The following is an 18,032-nucleotide window of genomic DNA, read 5'->3' as shown; positions in this document are numbered from 1 at the left end:
AGTAACTATTTTCAATAATGGTACATGAACAGCATTTTTTCCCTTTTCACATGAAAGAAAATTTGCTTGGATATAAAATTCAAACATGGAAAGGTTGCAGAATTCGGAGCCCATAAGCCCTTCTTGAAAAAACAATGGATTAAGAAAATTCAGGCAAATAAGAAACCAGTCAATAATTGCAGAATCAAGAAACTATAGCTGGGGGACTGGTGAAAAGCATTCAATCTCTTTAATAATCACAACCAAGATCTAAATTCAAAAGCTGAGGCACATTACAGTTGCAGGAGAGAATATAACAAATATATCCCAAACAAGTAAAAATCAAACCAGCAAAAATGGGTAGGAGGCATGTGAGTGGTAAGATGTAAGAGTTTTACTATTTTATATCTCATAGAAGGGAAAACATATTAACATTGGAAAATGCAATTAAAAACAACACTGTTTTGAGAACCTTTGAGGAGTTTTCATAATCTACTTTTTAAAGGGATCTTTTGGGATATAACATATCATCAGATAAACTTTTTCTTCTTACAGATTTAAGCAAAACTAAATCTAAATCTAATATTTTATTTAAAAAGAACTTGTAAATTGTGATCCCATTCTCATAAAATGTTTTCTCCATTTATCCCTATGTGTGCCTCTCATCTTCCCTACTTGTCCATGATACTCATGTAGTATGACACCAGTTTTTTCTGGCTAAGTTGCATTTTTCTTTTTTACTTTTTTGTATTTTTGAATTTAAATAATGAGCAACTATTTCTTTCATAATAAAATTCTTAGTCTCAAAATAAAAACACAAGAGTTAAGAGGCACAGAAAATTAATACAGAATAAAAGGGTAAACAACCACAGAGCAGGTATCAATCTCCTCTTCCTCTCTAATAACAAAAACCTAATTTTGCCCATAGCAGCAATGTGCCCAGTTGAAAACAGTCATCTCCCTGGACTCCATGCAACTGGGGGTGGCCACACAATCCAAGATCTGGCCAATAAGTTGAAAGCAAAATTTTCCTACACAGGGCTTCCAGGAAAGCGACTACTTTCCTGATTAAGAAGTTGATGATTTAACTGGCATGTAACTTTTACCTTTCACCTTTCCTCATGACAGGGCCTGGACGGAGGTTGAGTAACCATCTTATGACAATAAAGACAAAAGTCCCAGACTAAGAATTTTGCAGGAGCAAAGAAGGGATCTGGTCCCTTGCACAGTTGCACCAGCTCTGAACTGCTTATCTTTGGCCTCTGCGTTACATGAAAAAGAGAAGCCTCTTATTTGGGTAAGCCACAGTAATTGGGCTTCTTTTTCATCTTAAACAAGGTTGATCCCAAGTGCATTCTCTAGACTTTCTGTAGACGAATCTCCACATCAGAGTCTGCTTCTCAGAGAACTCAATCTGTAACAACCATTCCAAAGGAATTACAGTTCTGAATAAAACTAAAATTGCTTTGGGCAACTTTTCAAGAAAAATATTTTAAAAAATCATAATAGTCTAATGAACAAAAAGCAGATCAGTATAAAAATAGACAGCCGTAGTTTATCATTGTACTTTAATAAAAATTTTAGTGATATATTTTATTTTAATTTTGGTAATTCATAAATACCATAAAATTTTGAAATAGGAAAAAAATACTCACAAAAATATTGTTGCCTTCATCTATCAATCTATCAAAAAGAATCCCTCATTTCTTTTCCATTTACTGTGACATTACTTCTGTCGACATCCTTAGTTATTTCAACATACTCACCAACTCCTGGCTTTTGGTTCCTTATACTTCTCTCCACCTCTGCTACCTACTCCCACCTGGCGTACTCTACGACTTTTTCTATTACCAGTAATGCAATCACTCCCGAATCTCAGTCTTAGGCATTTGCTCTCTATCAATCCTATCTCCCACCTCCCGCCCCACTGGGACTCCCAGTTTGCTGATCCTACCTATTTCAAACTGCACCACACCCCTTGATGTCTTTTCTTTCTTCGTTACTCGCCTTAACGTCCACAAACAGTTCATTGTACTCATTGGGCAAAAAAAAATACTCCTTTTGACAAATTCAGCTACACAACTACCTAACACCTGCAATCATGCAGCAAAATGTGACACACACACACACACACACACACACACACACACACACACACACACACACACACACTGCCTGGTCTCAATTTAAATTCATGATCACTAACTTCAAGTAGACTCTTCCTGCTGCTGGCAGCCTAATCCTCTAGGATAACTATTTCACATCTTCTCTTCTCTCCTCTAATACCCCTGCCCCATCCTCACTGCCAGCTACTGACATTGTGTTTTATTTCTGAGAAAATGGAAGCAAGCAGAATAAATCATCCACATTCTTTCACCACTTCTACCCACCTACCAGTATCTGTACCCACAACTTCCCGCTTCCTATCTGCTTCCACAGATTACCTGTCCACATTCCTATCTAAAGCCAACCCTTCCAATGTACACTAGACCCCATTACAGTTCCTCTACTGAAGGACAGTGCTCTAGTAATCCTTCCCCCTCTCCATCATGAATTGTTTCCTGTCTACTGAATCTTTCTAAAAAGCATAAACATACTAGTTTATACTATTATTTCTCCCACTAAAGACAAAACAAAGCAAAACTAAAGGCTTCACGTGACTCCACTTCCATATCAACTCCTGCCCATTTTTTTTTTCTATAACTTGAAGTATCCAATTCCACTCCTCCTTTTCCTTCCTGTTCCCACTCAGTTTTCCATTTACAGCCATGTATCCACGGAAACTGCTTGCCTAACAGACCAATGACCTCCTTGCTAAACCCACAGGGCAGTTGTCAGTGCTCATCTTTCTTTATCTCCTGGCGGCTGCTGAGAGAGCAGATCAGTTCTACTTTACACACATTCTTCACTTATATCCCGCACTCAGGTTTCCTCCAGCCTCACTCCATCTTCTTTGCGGGTACACCTCTTTGCCCTGACCTCTTAAGGTTAGCAAGCCCAAGACTCAGGCCTTGGCTTCTTTTTTCTCTAGCTATGCTCCCTTTCTTGATAGTCTTCATCAATCACATGGTTTAAAAAACCATGGCTTAAAAATTAGTTTTTAACATCTCCCAAATGGTATCTACAGTTCACACCTCCCTCTTGAACTCCAGAGTTTTATATCTAACTGCCTCCTTGTCATCTCTGCTTGCATATAGAACAGACATCTCAAAACGATCAACAGCTAGATTTCTGACTTTCTCTCTACCCCGAAATCTACTCTACCTTAGCCGTCCCCACTGCAGCTGGATAGTAACTCCGTTCTTCCTGTTTTCTTAACCCAAAAACTGTGGCATCATCCATGCTTCCTATTTCATAAACCCAAACCAAGTTTTTAGATTTTTGGTTCTGCCTTCTAAATATATCCTATCCAACTACTTCTCATTAACTCCGCTGCCACCACCTTGGTTCAAGCTCCATTACTTGCAGCTTGGATTCCTAAAATCCCCTTCTAACTGGTCTCTGTGAGTCTTCCTATGTTCCCTATGGTATGTGTAATTTTATGTATGTGGTCTATTACAAAGCAGCCAGAGAAATCCATCTAAAGGGTAGGTCAGATGAGGTCACTCCCAGGTTCTAAACTTTTCAGGGACTCACCTTTTCACTCAGAGTAAAAGCCCAAGTCTTTAAAATGCCCTAGAAAAACCTCTATACGCGTACACCTGTCCTTTTGACTCTCTGATCTCACTCACCTCCTACACAGTCTTTGCTCACTGTGCCCTCGCCACAGGGGCTGCTGTGCTGTTCCTTGAACATGCTAGGCATTCTTCCCCCACTTTAGGACTTCGGCACTGGCTGTTTCATCTTTCTGGAATACACTACCCCCAAACAGTCACACAACCAATTCCCTCACCTCCTACAAGTCTTTGTTCAAATAACTCTTTCTCAAGGAGGCCTATTCTATCTTGTTTAAAATTGTGACCTGTCACGTCCCACCACTGAAACTCTTGCTCTACTTTCTGTTTTTCCTTAGCATGTAACATAATTTACTTATTTATTTTGCTTATAGTTAAATAGCTCTCTCTCCTCATCAGAAGAAAAGTTCCACAAAATGGGGGAGGGGAGATTTCTTTGCCTGTTTTGTTTACTGATGTATCTAAAGAAGCCTCTATTAGTGCCTGGACTAAGGTAGGTGCTCAAAAAATATTTGTAAAATGAATGAATTTGGATAAATTAAACTTCAAAAGTGTTGATGGTTAATTTATCTAAAATAAATATACAGAGTAAATATTAAAAATAAAATTTCATTTCCTTGCTCCCAAAAATACAAAACAAATACTCCTTATTTATGAAAAATTTTCACTCCTCTTTGATTCTAAAATTTGAGAAATGTTCCAAGTGTTTTTTCTTAACATTAAGAACTAGATGCAATGAGTGATTTAATTATTAATAACTGAGTATATGACAATATCACAAACAAATGTTCCATAGAACATTTGAGAAAAAAAGGTAATATAAAAGACTTCTTAGGGGAAAGGATTAGAGGTCCCTGGGTTAAGAGCAGGAGGAAAGGATGATTGTATTAATCCAAAAGAAGCATATTCCTGCCTCTCCAGAATAACCAACACCTAATGCTGTTCTCCTTCACAATGACATAGGTTAGCCCTAGCCCTTCCATCTTACGTGCACAGGTTGCTGCAGCGAAAACACACCCACACAGACAGAATGAGAGAGTCTTTAACGTTGAAAGAATTTTAAGTACAGGCATTCCTCAGAGATATTGTGGGTTTGGTTCCAGACCACCATAACAATAAAATGAGTATGAAAATATAGTAAATTGAGTCATAATCTTTTTGCTAGTGGAGGGTCTTGCCTTCCACTTGTAAAAACCATAACACCTGTGGAGTGCAATAAATCAGCTCACAATAAGACGAGGTATGCCTGTATGTATAGTTAAAGTGGTCCTGGAACTGACAAGTGTAGGGAAAGGCAAGGGAAGACACTTTAAGCTAGAAATGAATTTTCCAATGACGACAGTTCTCCTCTGACAACTATCACCTATTCAATTCAATCACAAAGAAAAGGACAAAATGTTTCTGGCTCTATTATTGCTCTCCCTTCCCAGTGGAGTCTAAAGGCAGCAGAAATGCTGGTCTGACCTGAACATTTCCATTTCTTTTAATAATTGCATGAGCTCTAAGTTGGAAATTACCCTTCCTATTGTCAATATAAATGACTATTTTATGTATTAAAAATATGCATTTTGTGATACATAAAACATCCTGCCTCTCCAAATCTATACTGAACTAATATCAAATCTGTCAACCTTTATTTGTAGGTTGTCATGTGCATTTTGAATATATAGCTCTTCTCTCATAAACAGTTTGGATATTACAAGAGCCAACTAGATGAGGAAGGGTTTGACTCTCCTACCTTATATTCACTTCCATACTTTTTGGGTCTCATTCAGGAAATAATGACAAAAAAAAAACCCACCCTCCTGTAAACTGAATCATTCAGAAACAGAATGCATACTTTAAGGTTAATGCTTTCTATGAATAAGTAAAGTTGATAGGGAAAGTAGGCAACAAGTAAAATAATACACTACAGTTGGCACTTGAACAATGTGGGGTTCAGAGGCACTACCCACCCCCATGCTGTCAAGAATCCATGTATACCTTGACTCCCCCAAAATTTAACTACTGATAGCCTACTGTCGACCAGAAGCCTTACTAATAACATAAACAGTCAATTAATACATATTCTGTATGTATTATATATTGTATTCTTAGAAATTCTGAAAAATTTTTCTTTTTCAGAAGAAAATTTTAAGGTAATCATAAGGAAATACATTTGCTACAGTAATTACTGAAAAAATTGGCATATAAGTGGACCCATGCAGTTCAAACCCATGTTGTTCAAGAGTCAACTGTATATACACAGAATTTTATTATGAAAAGATGACATGATTACCTTTTTTCCTAGCTTGATTTGAGGTGGAAATGGACTTTAAGTTTTTGCTTTGCATAATGTCCTTTGAAGATTTCTTTGCAAGAGTAGAAAATGTCTGGAACGGTGAACTGGGTTTTCCATAGCCTGAGCTCCTAACTGATGCATATAATCCACCCTGGGGTTTGCTTTTAAGTAAAGAAGGTGCACTTCTGGCCTTCTTGTACGGTACCTGTTTACCAATGATAGCCCCTTCTTCTCCAGAACTGAGCTGAGATCTAAAAGTCTGTGTACAACAAGCACAAACTCTTTAGAACTTAAATGAATTTCAACTACAGTTGTAAGTGAAGATTTAACAGATTACAAAACTATCATGATTACTAAATAACATAGTTTGTAAAGCACACCACTATATTCATGTTCTCTAAGTCTGATTCATTGGAATTTTAGTATTTTGAAGAACATCTTCAAAGTCAGAAGTAAAACAAAACAAAATAAAGCAAATAATAAAACAAAATAAGCTTGCCAGAGAGCAACATGTATAATTATTAGAATGAACATGGTGTAGGATGGAAAGAACATATTTTGAAATGACGTAAAATTTTATCTTCGTTTTCCTCTAGGTTTCTCAAGATAAAAAAAATTTTAATACCCTGCCTTATTCCACAAAGAACAGGTGATGGTTTATGGTAAATACATCATCAAAATTGTAAAGCAAAAATAAAATATTAGCATCATGAAACTATACATCAGAATAGATCAAGAACAGGAAAAAGGAACCGTGAAACATAAGTTTCTCAACAGGTGCTAATAGCTTTTATATGAAATCCAACTTAAGCTACTTTTGCAGAACCCAGACTATTGGAACAACTGATCGAAAAGCACTAGAATGATAAATAGACTTTATTTTCTTACGCTACTCAAATTCTCAACTACGTTTACTAAAAACAAACAAAAAAAACCAAAAATTGTTTTAATATAAAGAACGGCTTCTAAAAGAAAGCTAATTCCATAGAGGTTTTTTTGAACTTGGGGACTGCAGGGTGTAGTAATAAATATTGCTCACAAATATCCAGGACGTAGGTGGAGGATAGTATGTAAGCAATCCCACTATCTCAAGAAGTACATACTTATCAACAATACTTACATAACATCATTTATCAGTATGTCAAATCAATTTAGATTATAAACACTTACTTTATGTATTTTGTCATCCGGAGGTAATAACGAATGACCAACAGATCGTTTTTTCCTCAAAATATCAAGGTACATTTTATCTATATGTTCTTCCGTACTGTTTACTCTGGCACAGTTATTTTCTATACCCTCATTTGTTGTCTTTTGTAAAACCACATTTTCTTCATTTTTGTCAAAAAATTGGTTCACATTTTGTGGCTCTTGAGACATGACATTTGGCTTCATCTTAAAGGGTAAAGGACTTAAAACTTCAGTTTCTGCACTAACAGTCAGTTTCTTATAGCTGTGAAACAAAACAGGACACAGAGAATAAACCCCATATGACTCCTCAAATATCACTTTTACAAACACTTGTATACATACATATTATGTATTTAATACTTATTAACTATTCAAATCAGGTCATTAATGTTAAAAACATTACTTACACTTCTGGTTAACGGTATACTCACAAAGTATCATGTTTTTGAATTTCAGATAATAATTTTAATGCAGTATAAGAGATTACATGAATGACTTTGAGGCCTACTTCAATGGAAAGCCAAACCAAATAAGACTAAAATTGCTTTGTAAAAAAAAAAATTAAATATGAATTTCTAAATGAACTTTTTGTATCTTTTATCCATGTTTTATAAAGTTAATATCCATTTGAGGCAGAAAAAACATTGTATACATTTCTAGAAGAAACTGAAGAAGTAATCATAATTTATGCCAATGAGGCATAGAATGTAAATAACAAAAAGCATAAATCTCATCACAGTATAGGAAAAATTGTAAAGTAAAATAAAAATCAAAAGGATTTCTAAATAAAGTATCTGTAGTTTTAAACACTTAAATGCAAACTAACATTTCAGACCATTAGATTTGAAAAATCTAATGCCTAAAGAATTTTAAGTACAGGCATTTAAGTATAGGGGAGGAGATATATGAAGCATAAAATGGAAATTTGCTATTAGAAGAGTATATTCTGGTTGAGAATGGCTAAGTACCTACCACACTCACTTATTTCTCTTTGTGGACCACAAGCAAACTGTATTTCCCAGCCCTCTTGGATCTTTTTAGCCAGATGTGCTGGTTCTTACCAATAGAATGGGAGCTGAAGTGATGTACTACTTTTGCACTGAGGCAGTTAAAACATGCTAAACCATCCTTCTTCTTTCCTCATTGGCTGCTTCGTTAAGGCCATGACAACCTTAAAACTATGTGTTCATGGTAGAGGAAGCCTGAGTCCCTAAATGTGTAGAGCACAGTCCCACCCTAACCCCAATGACATACATGAGATTATGATGTGGGCAAGACATAAATTTTTGATGATATTCAGATATGAAATATGGTTATGATTTCAATGATTATCTCTTATAGCAGCTAGGATGATTTGCTACAGAATTTTTGGATATGTGTACTAAAGTTTGTAGTACTGACATTTCTATAATTACTGTTATGCCTTTAATGTAAGCAATACTTGTTTTCAACTTTTAAACACAAATGTAATAATCTATGTTTTGGAATTCATATTACTAAAATGGTTTCACTTATGCCAACTAAGACACAAGATGCTATGGAAAAATCTCTTCAGTAACACTAACATATCCCCAAACATCACTGGTGAGTGAGCACAGTCTGCCCTTTAAAATAGTAACTAGCACTGCAGATCAGTGGGAGAACATCACACCTAGCATTCAGGTAGATGGGGTTATTGTAAGCTGCACTAGATCATTTTTGCTCAACTAGTACAAATGTAGAAATAAGGCTAAGAAGTCACTACAAGTGGATTTACATGACGAGGATGTAGTAAAAGAAGGAGCTCAAAATGTGTCTGTTGAAAACATAAATGAACAAGTGAATAGTACACGAATGGATGATAGGCTTTTCACAAAATATTTCGTGGACATCAAAGATCTGAAAGTGTAAGTGGCTAATTACAGGGACGTCCTGTGTTGCCTCGTCACAGTTGTATGACCTTGGACAATTTATTTAACCTCTTTGGGCTCAGTTTTCTTATCTACGAAATGAGGGTAATGGAATATACTTCACGGAGTTGCTGTAAGATTAAATAAAATAGTGTAAAGAACTTTGCATAGTAATTGGCCCATAGCCAGCTGTTATCAACACCATCGCCTGGTTTTTGTGAGAGCCCCACAACTACAAAAGTTTATTATAGTTTCCTCACTTGAATGATGGGGATTAAGAATGCCTTCCTAGTTGTTAAGAAAATCACGTGAGATAATGGATGTGACACTCTAAGTGCTACATAAACGCAAAGCTGTCTCAGAACAAGGTTACTGAGAGGTGCTCCTGTCTATTGGAGAATGACAATGAAGTCTCACAAGCTTCTGTACTGAAGCTGGAGCATTTTCACAGAGCTCATCTCTCTTGTGCCCAAAGAACACACTCTGTGAGACGATGGCCAGTCTATGGCGAAGTGCACAACAAACTGGTTTATAAAGAAACAAATCCATGACTCATATACACAATGAAATTCATGTTCCCTCTTTGTTCGAAATCAACTATCCCTGAGCAATTTGAAGCTGCAGAAATTATACTTTTCAGTGACGAGATTCAAGACTGCTTAATGACAGTAACTTCAGTAGTATTTGCTTTTTCCTTACTTTAGCACTAGAAGAATACTGATGAACTATTTCAGTAAGAACTAATATAAAAAGAAGACAGCAGTGACTCAAAGGTAGTTGAATACAAGTTATACATATCCTACAAGTTTCCAGTGACAAAACAATACAAAAAGAAACAAACAACCTGCAAAATCATTCTACAAAATTCATACCTGATAGGCTGTAAATCCAAACCACCACTGATCTCAAAGGAATCTATTCTGATAGGTTTCATCAGCTCCTCTACTGTGGGCAGATCTAAGAGGGGGCATAAAAGTAAAAATAGCAATAACAAATGTTATGTAAATTGCTTAATTTAATGTCTAATATTAGTAAAATATCATTTTCTTTGATTGAGAGAGTTAACAAAATGGCACTTACAATAAACCCAATTTCCCACTGTAAACTTGTTTATACCAAGACAACCTCCACTGACATTTATACTTGAAATATATTATCTATATACATCTGATATAGATATATATATATATATCTCAAATACAGAGGGTGCCAAAAACTGTATACATATTTTAAGAAAGGAAAAAAACTATTAAAATTCTAACACTCCATATATACCAATAACAAAAGAATACAAGTCACTTGTATACATTTTTTTGGCACCTCCAGTATGTGTGCATGGGCACATCCACACACACACTTATCTGCTAAATATGTGTTTAGTTGATCCCAAAATACTGTTCTCTTTTTAAAAAATAACTTTAGTATATGTACATGTAAAAGATTAAAAATGTGAAAACACTAAGTAATTTCTTAATTTGGTCAAGGTATAATGGAGGAGAAACTGAAATTTAACCCCATGTTCAGCTCTCCCTTTATAGATAACCAACGATTTCCAGAATTCATCTGAACAAACCCTTTAAATAAATTCAGAGACTGAGAAAAATTCACTACAGTAAACTGTATCTAAATTAACTAAACTGTTCAGAGAGCATCTCAAAATAAGCTTTTACCAGATTCTGTAGTAGAGATGTTTCTGGAGGACTCTTCATTTTCTTGAGGATGACCTTTCACTGGGCTCTCGGTGTTTTTCACGGCAGTACTCTCAATTCTTTGTTCATCTGCATCTCCCAAAGAATGGGCTATATGACAATAAGCCTGATGTAGAGCTTCAGTGTCACTATTGCTTTGTCCATAAGCAACACCTATGGAAATAAATGTAATCGCCAGTATAATCACACAAATACATGAGAACTACAAAACATTAATATTATCTCTTAATCTGTTAAAAATGGTGAACAAGGCTATAGGACAATGATCACATTATAAAGATAAGAGTTAAACACAAAAGTAGGTAATATGCAGCTATAGCCTACCAGTATGAAATCATAGCAAGCTCAAAAACTCCTTTCAGCAAGTTAAGATGTGTCCTGACATGGTAACTACAAAATGTGACTAGACTACTTATTGGCCTCTCTTTCTACTACCCTTAATAAACCCCTCTGCACTGGATAAAACTATCTTAAGTTTCCCAAACTGACACAATCATTTCAAGGTTTCTGTCGCCTCGCCTCGCCTCACCTCCCCTCCCTTCCCCTCCCGCCTCCTTCCCTGTGCCACCAAGCATGTTGTAGGCTGCATTTCTTCAACTGAAATTCACTCCTCTAACTTTGCAATGCAATATGTGTTCCAACATCCTGCTAAAGTTCCTATAATGAAAAGCAATTTCCTAATGGCCAAATCCAGTTTTTTTAGTTCTCTTCAACACTGTGAGAAACTGTCCTTTTCTTGGGAACTGTTTCTTCTACATCCCTTCTTCTCTTTGCTCTCCCCACAACTCTCATGGCTACTTCTCCATCTCATAGTAAATGGCCTCATCTCAGGGCTCCATTTTTAGCCCTCTTTTTTAAACCATATATAATATATATGTTATATATATGTTATATATATATATAAAACATGTTATATATATTACATATATATATATATATTTTTTGCCTAACTTTATCAAGACCATTAGCTTCAACTATTATCCATATGTTCATGACTCTCAAACCTGAATTTGTCCTTAATTTTTCTCTGACTAAAGATATTTAGATTATTCTTTAAGTATATCACATCTAACATATCCCCAGTGAATTTATTATATTTTGCAACAAAACCTGTTTTACCTCCAGTATTTCCTATTTTAGCTACTGGCATCACTACTCACCTAGTCATCCAAAACAGAATTGTTCACTCTTCCTTCCCTATTAACTTCCTCCTCCTCCCACCAACTGATAAATAAATTGTAGAAAAAAGAATTCCAAGAATCTAATGACAACAATCATCTAAGACTTTTATGAATATTTTCTGACACATTTTGCAACTTTGTTTACTAAAAAAATATTTCAAAATTAGGAAAAAGAATAAGAGTCATAAAAAAGTGGAAAAAGAAAAAGAAATCGAGTGATCAGTCTTCTTTTCTCTTGATACCCATGATTAATTAATGCTTAAAAATAAAACAGTATATACAACCTCATCTTCCTCTATATAACCTGTAAGTTGTATAGTATGTAACTCTCAGGGGCTATCTTTTCAACTCTGAATGCAAGAAGTAAAAAAATGCCACATGTAAGATTGTGTAAGAATGCCTTACAATGGGATATCTTCCTATCTAATGTTTCAGGTCACCACTGCTATTTGGAGCACACCCAATAAATAGATTTACTTAAATTAAAAACAAAACAGTGGGGGATATCATTAGAGCAGAATCATTAACAGTTAAGCGGCAGGGATTTTGCAAGAGGTCTTGAGGAACAAGATCCTTTAGGGTAAGCCTAACCCTTTCCCTAACCCATCTGTCAGAATTCAGAGTAGCAATGACTGAAGGAGGAAATTAATCTTTCTGAAGAAAGGAAAACAACGGCACAGGTGTTTTCTTCCTCCTCTACAGAAATATCAGAATACTTAAGTATCTGCTGAGTGCATACAAAAGAAATGACCCCAATGTTAAGTAGCACAGCAGTACTGAATGCTCATGCCTAATTTATCAGGTGTGCGGTGTCAGAAACAAGAGATTCCAGGCTTAAAGCAAGAGCAGAGCAAATGTGCACTAAAAAAAAAATGACCTGAAAGTTAGAAATTAGAATTGGAAGACAGAGAGGTATTAGCGGCTGCTTGGAAAACTGAGCAGGGAAAAGATACTTTCCTCCTAATTTGAATCATTAATCCAAGTGATATTAAAATAATTCCAGAGTCATATAAGTCGACTTTTTTCATGCATTTTATGAAAAGTAAAGGCCTGACTTCTCTGCCTTACACATTAGAAAGAGAGTACTCTATGTAGCTATTTTACATACGTTACTACAAGTGAAAACTCCGTATATTTTTCCACTTAAGAAAGTTGAAACCTGTCCAACCCTATTTTGGAGAGGCTAGGATCTGGTTGTGGAGCAATGCTGTCACCCTGTGACCGCTCCAGGCATGCAGCCATAGCACAAAGTACCCGGGAGTCAAGTGAAAACAGTGAAAGGCTAGATCTGCCCTGGTGTTAGGAAAACCGAATTTTTATAATTACCAATCTTGTTAATACAATAAGGCACAGAGAATTTCATAAATAATATTATTTTTAAAAGATGATCTTTGACAATGTAGCACCTAAACCGAGTCTGCTTAACCCTGGAAGAAACATGGTAAAAAAGAAACATAAAATAAAACAAAATAACACTGATCTTTTCAGTTCTTAAACCAAGTTTGAAGATTTTCAAGTGTAGTTCTGAAGAATTAGGAAAATTCAATGCCCGACAGCCAATCAGATTTATACTGTATGCCCACAAGGTCTTTATTATAATTTGTACCATTAACAGACGATTGATAGGAACTATAACAACCATAGAGTTGCTATTGCTTATTGAATCTTAACAATGTTCTATCCTGTTTCCCTGAAAATAAGACCTAGCCGGACAATCAGCTCTTATGCATCTTCTGGAGCAAACATTAATATAAGACCAGTATCATATTATATTATACCTGGTATTATATTACATTATATTAAGTTCATACTCTACTATCTTCCAGAACATTTAAGAAATGACACCAAAAAACTACAGCTTTATGTAAGTACTTGGATCATCTTAAAAGAATTTTTACTTTTAGCAATACATTTTTCTTATTTCTAAGTTTTTCTTATAACCTACAGCAGTGATTTTCATACTGTATTTCATAAAATCATAGTGTTTCAGAGAAAATCATGGGTTCCACAGATGCTTGTCTGAAATTTCATTTCAAATAGTGCTTTAAAATTTAAAAACTGTAATAGAAGTTAATCTGCACACTCAAATGTACCATTTGTGTAACTATAATATTTTGAAGACCATCAGAGTGATATCTTTTCCTTCTGCTTTGTTTTCATGCATATCTTAGAATAAAGTTTCTCTGGCCATACTGTACATGTAGGAACTTCCTATAATGTATCACTGATTAGAAAAACTACAGCTCCACACTGGTCTTTTAAAAGAATGCATGTCTGCTTACTGAAAACTGTGCATGTGGATCGACTATCAGAAGTGACATGTACTTAAATAAGAGCATTCAACTGAGGATATGCGCTCTGCACATAGTTTCATCACGGCTGAACACTCAGCTGGGTAGTAACAAGTAAATGAATAATAAACATGTGTCGATGGGAAAATGCTGTTGTATTTTTTTTTACTTTTATACTTTAAAATGGAAAAGGATGAAACAAATCAAGATAGTGGTGACTCTTAGAGAATGGCAGTGACTAGAAAAAGAGAGCTGAGTGGACTTTTTGTGGTTTGGGGCATGTTTTCTTGATCTGGTTGCTGGTTACACGGGTGTGTTCAGTATTTGAAAATTCATCAGGTTACACTATTACATATGAAATAGGTATATTATACTTTCATATATTATACTTCAATAAAAAGTAAAAATAAAAAAATAAAATTCAAGCAATGTTTAGAGTTGATTAGTGATTTATCAATCCTAATGCTCTTTTTTTCCTAGGGTTTGGTTTAGTTGAGACTTGCAAAGCAAGCTGATTAAAAAGTTCCCATTTGCAACTATTTATGTGGTAAATCAAGAATATTTTCATATTATACAACAAAAACAAAATATACAAACATATGGGAAGTCTGATAGTGATATGAGAAAATAACAAGTATCTGTAACTTCTGATTTCAAAAATTTCAAAAGACCATCGTTCTAACTTTATAAGTAAATCTTACATTTATATTTATATCAATAAAGTACCATTCCTATCTACATAGAGCTCACTACATTAAGTTTTTATTTGGAGATAAGGATTCCACTACTTTAAAAAAGTTTGAAAAGGCATTGTCCTAAAGACCTTTACCACTTTTAGTAAAGTCTAGATGGTCCTAAGCATTTCAAAATTTGGGGTTGTGATACAGCTTTTTCCTACATGAAGGGAACTATGGAAAAGCACAATAAGACTAAAGTTCCATTTTTCCTACACATGGCAAATCTTAACTGAATACTCTGCAGTGGTACAAAAAAGTAGTTAATATTCACCTACAGTATTATACTTTCTATCAATAGCATGCATTCATTTATTAATAAGTATTTATTTAAAAACACACTTTACTTGGTCGACTAGCATTGTGTCACCATCAGCAAGTGCAGATTGTTTAAGTTGTTAAATATGGTAAAAACGTGAGATATAAAATTTTATTGTCAATATAGTTATATATATATATTATATGTAAATGAAGTCAATTAGTCATAAAATATTACATATTTAGAGAATTGTGAGTTCTTTAAACATTTGTACCTGTTCCTGTCATTTCATTATCAGTCATTTCCGGCAGGGCCTTTGGCTTAGTTGGTGCTCTATCCTGTTCAAGGTTGACCTCTGCTACAGAGTCTAATGAATCAAGCAGCACCACTGGAACAATATAAAGGAAAAGATATTAGGAATGTAGAGGAATTTTTATGGTTCCTTTAGGAAAATATTTTAATCATATTCAATCTGTATAAAAACAAAGATAAATGTTTGCATATAAAGAGTATATAATCATATATCTATAACAAGTATGATTGTCTTATGTATAAGATAATAGGAATGTATCAACTTATGTATCTATGCTTATATACAGGTCCAATGTACATTTATGTGGGGAAGGCAAAGGGCTTGAGAAAAATAACAAAAAAAGGAATACTCATTTTCCCTCCAACTTTATTAAGGGAGGGTATTAATAAGTTTTATTAACTCCAACTTTATTAAGGTATATCTGACAATTAAAAACTGTATATGTTTAAGATGTACAACTTGATAATTTGCTATACGTATACATTGTGAAATATTCACCATCAAGCAAATTACCATCCATCGCCTTGCATAGTTACCTTTGTGCCTGGTGAGAACACTTAAGATCTCCCCTTAGGAAATCTGAAGTACACAATACACTACTGTTGACTGTAGTCACATCATTGCACACTAGATCTCCAGAACTTACTTATCCTGCATTAAGTGAAACTTTGTACCCTCTAGCCAACATCTTCCCATATACCACTCCCCCAGGCCCTGGTAACCATCACTATACTCTGTTTCTGTGAGTCTGACATTTTTAGATTCCACCTATAAGTGAGATCAGGCGGTATTTGTCTTTCTGTGTCTGCCTCATTTCACTTATTATAATGTTCTCCACGTTCATTTGTTGTTGCAAATGGCAGGATTTCCTTCTTTAAAGTTGAATTTTGTATATATATATATATCTATATATAGATATATATATGTGTGTATATATATACATGAATCCACATATATATGGAAAAGTCCATATATACACTGAATAGTGATTTATTCAGAATTTAGATACAATTCTGAACAATTTTTTGCTAACTAAAATATATGAATACACATAATATTTACCTTTAGCTAGCATGCCAGTATTTTCTTCTTCCTAGATTAAAAGAGGAAAATGATCATATCTTTTGAAACCAAAGTTATGAAACATGGCCACAATGGACAATTAACAAAATCTGAAATTTATACCATTATGAAAAAAACAGGAAATGGTTCTTTCTAGGTTTCTTTATCACCCTCAGTCACCAATAATTCTACAACACTAGAGGTTGGAACTGTGAAAGAACTTCTAAAAGTCTCTTCAGAACCTTGGCAATTACCAGTAATTAATTTAGGCCTCATAAGCCTTGTTTAAAGTGAAGTAGATGTCATCTACTTTACTCATAAATTCTTTATTTTGAACTCTAGGACAACATGTATACTTCACATAAGACTCTTGCTATTATAATATCAGTCATTTTCCCCTTATTTTTAAAAAAATTAATGATCAACTATAACTTGTACTCATTGGTCCATCTACATTTTGAAAGAGAAAATTTTCAAAAAGGCAGGCCACCATATAGTAATACAGTTGAAATTCATCAATATTATAGGTTCCCTTAAAATAAGTTTTCTAATTAGTGTCACCTATGTTCTCCACTTGGATAGGCAGTATGTAGGATTATCCTGTTATAACAGAGCTTTATTTCCTTCCTATTTTGATCCTCACCCAGACGACTCTCTCCTAGCGACTCTCTCCTAGGCTCCCACATTTAGGTTGATACATGCTATCAAACTATCTTTTTTCAATATACCATATTATTGTGTCTTTTACTGACCTATTTATTTTTCATAAAATATTGTAACTGCCATATTCCAAGTACAAATCACATTAAATTTCTAAGGATATTCATCAGGTCTCATTTATCTCTGTGTATTTCTAAAATAATCTTGTTTTTCCACTCATACTGTGTGATACAGGTACCCAACAACAAAGTACTAGGTAAGAACAAGATAGTTTTCTTTAGAGTACTTATTAATACCTTACTTATTTTTAGATGTAAGTGTTCCTTCTTTTTAGAAAGTTTATGGTTTCACACATGTTCAAAACATCTAGTCCTAACTCGCAGTCCCTGAAGAGACAGTATCCAGATCAAGACCAATATAACAAATAGTAATTGCTCTACTATTACTATTAGATAGCTCAAGGATAAGTTCTATCAGGCAGGTAGTAGGTTGTAGTACCCATAGCTAGTCTTGGTCACAACAGAGAAATGAGATAATTAGAGTATAGCAATGCTGAATGTGAAAAGAATTTAATTCCTGACCTCAGCTAAGTAAATCTGAAACAGTAATGTTACTATTAACATAAATACTAAGGGAGGGGCATTTATTGTTCATAGGGACAAGACCTACCTAAGAAAAGTGTAATTTAATATACCTGCTTAAAATCAGATTTGAGAGTTTAATTAAGTTTTCAATTCAATTTCTAAAGCTTAACTTAAGGAAATCACTTGCCATAAGAAATCCTTTAGAAAAGGATTCAGAATCCTTTA

General features: G+C 34.6%; 1 protein-coding gene across 1 annotated transcript in view; it reads right to left on the bottom strand.

The window, feature by feature from the left end:
- The window catches only part of CEP162 (centrosomal protein 162), a 75,330-nt gene that overhangs the window by 42,801 nt on the left and 14,497 nt on the right, over positions 1 to 18,032 (bottom strand). Inside the window, exons 8-13 of the mRNA XM_081045187.1 lie at positions 16,564 to 16,594; positions 15,463 to 15,576; positions 10,685 to 10,876; positions 9,887 to 9,971; positions 7,105 to 7,387; positions 5,932 to 6,193 (exon numbers count right to left, since the gene is read on the bottom strand). Of these exons, the coding sequence (XP_080901313.1) occupies positions 5,932 to 6,193; positions 7,105 to 7,387; positions 9,887 to 9,971; positions 10,685 to 10,876; positions 15,463 to 15,576; positions 16,564 to 16,594 (967 nt within the window). The remainder of the gene's footprint in view (positions 1 to 5,931; positions 6,194 to 7,104; positions 7,388 to 9,886; positions 9,972 to 10,684; positions 10,877 to 15,462; positions 15,577 to 16,563; positions 16,595 to 18,032) is intronic.

This window comes from Rhinolophus hipposideros (genome assembly GCF_964194185.1).
Source record: "Rhinolophus hipposideros genome assembly, chromosome: 3".
Lineage (NCBI taxonomy): Eukaryota > Metazoa > Chordata > Mammalia > Chiroptera > Rhinolophidae > Rhinolophus > Rhinolophus hipposideros.
The sequence above is the reverse complement of the archived record's forward strand: the minus strand, read 5'-3'. Positions and strand labels throughout refer to the sequence as shown.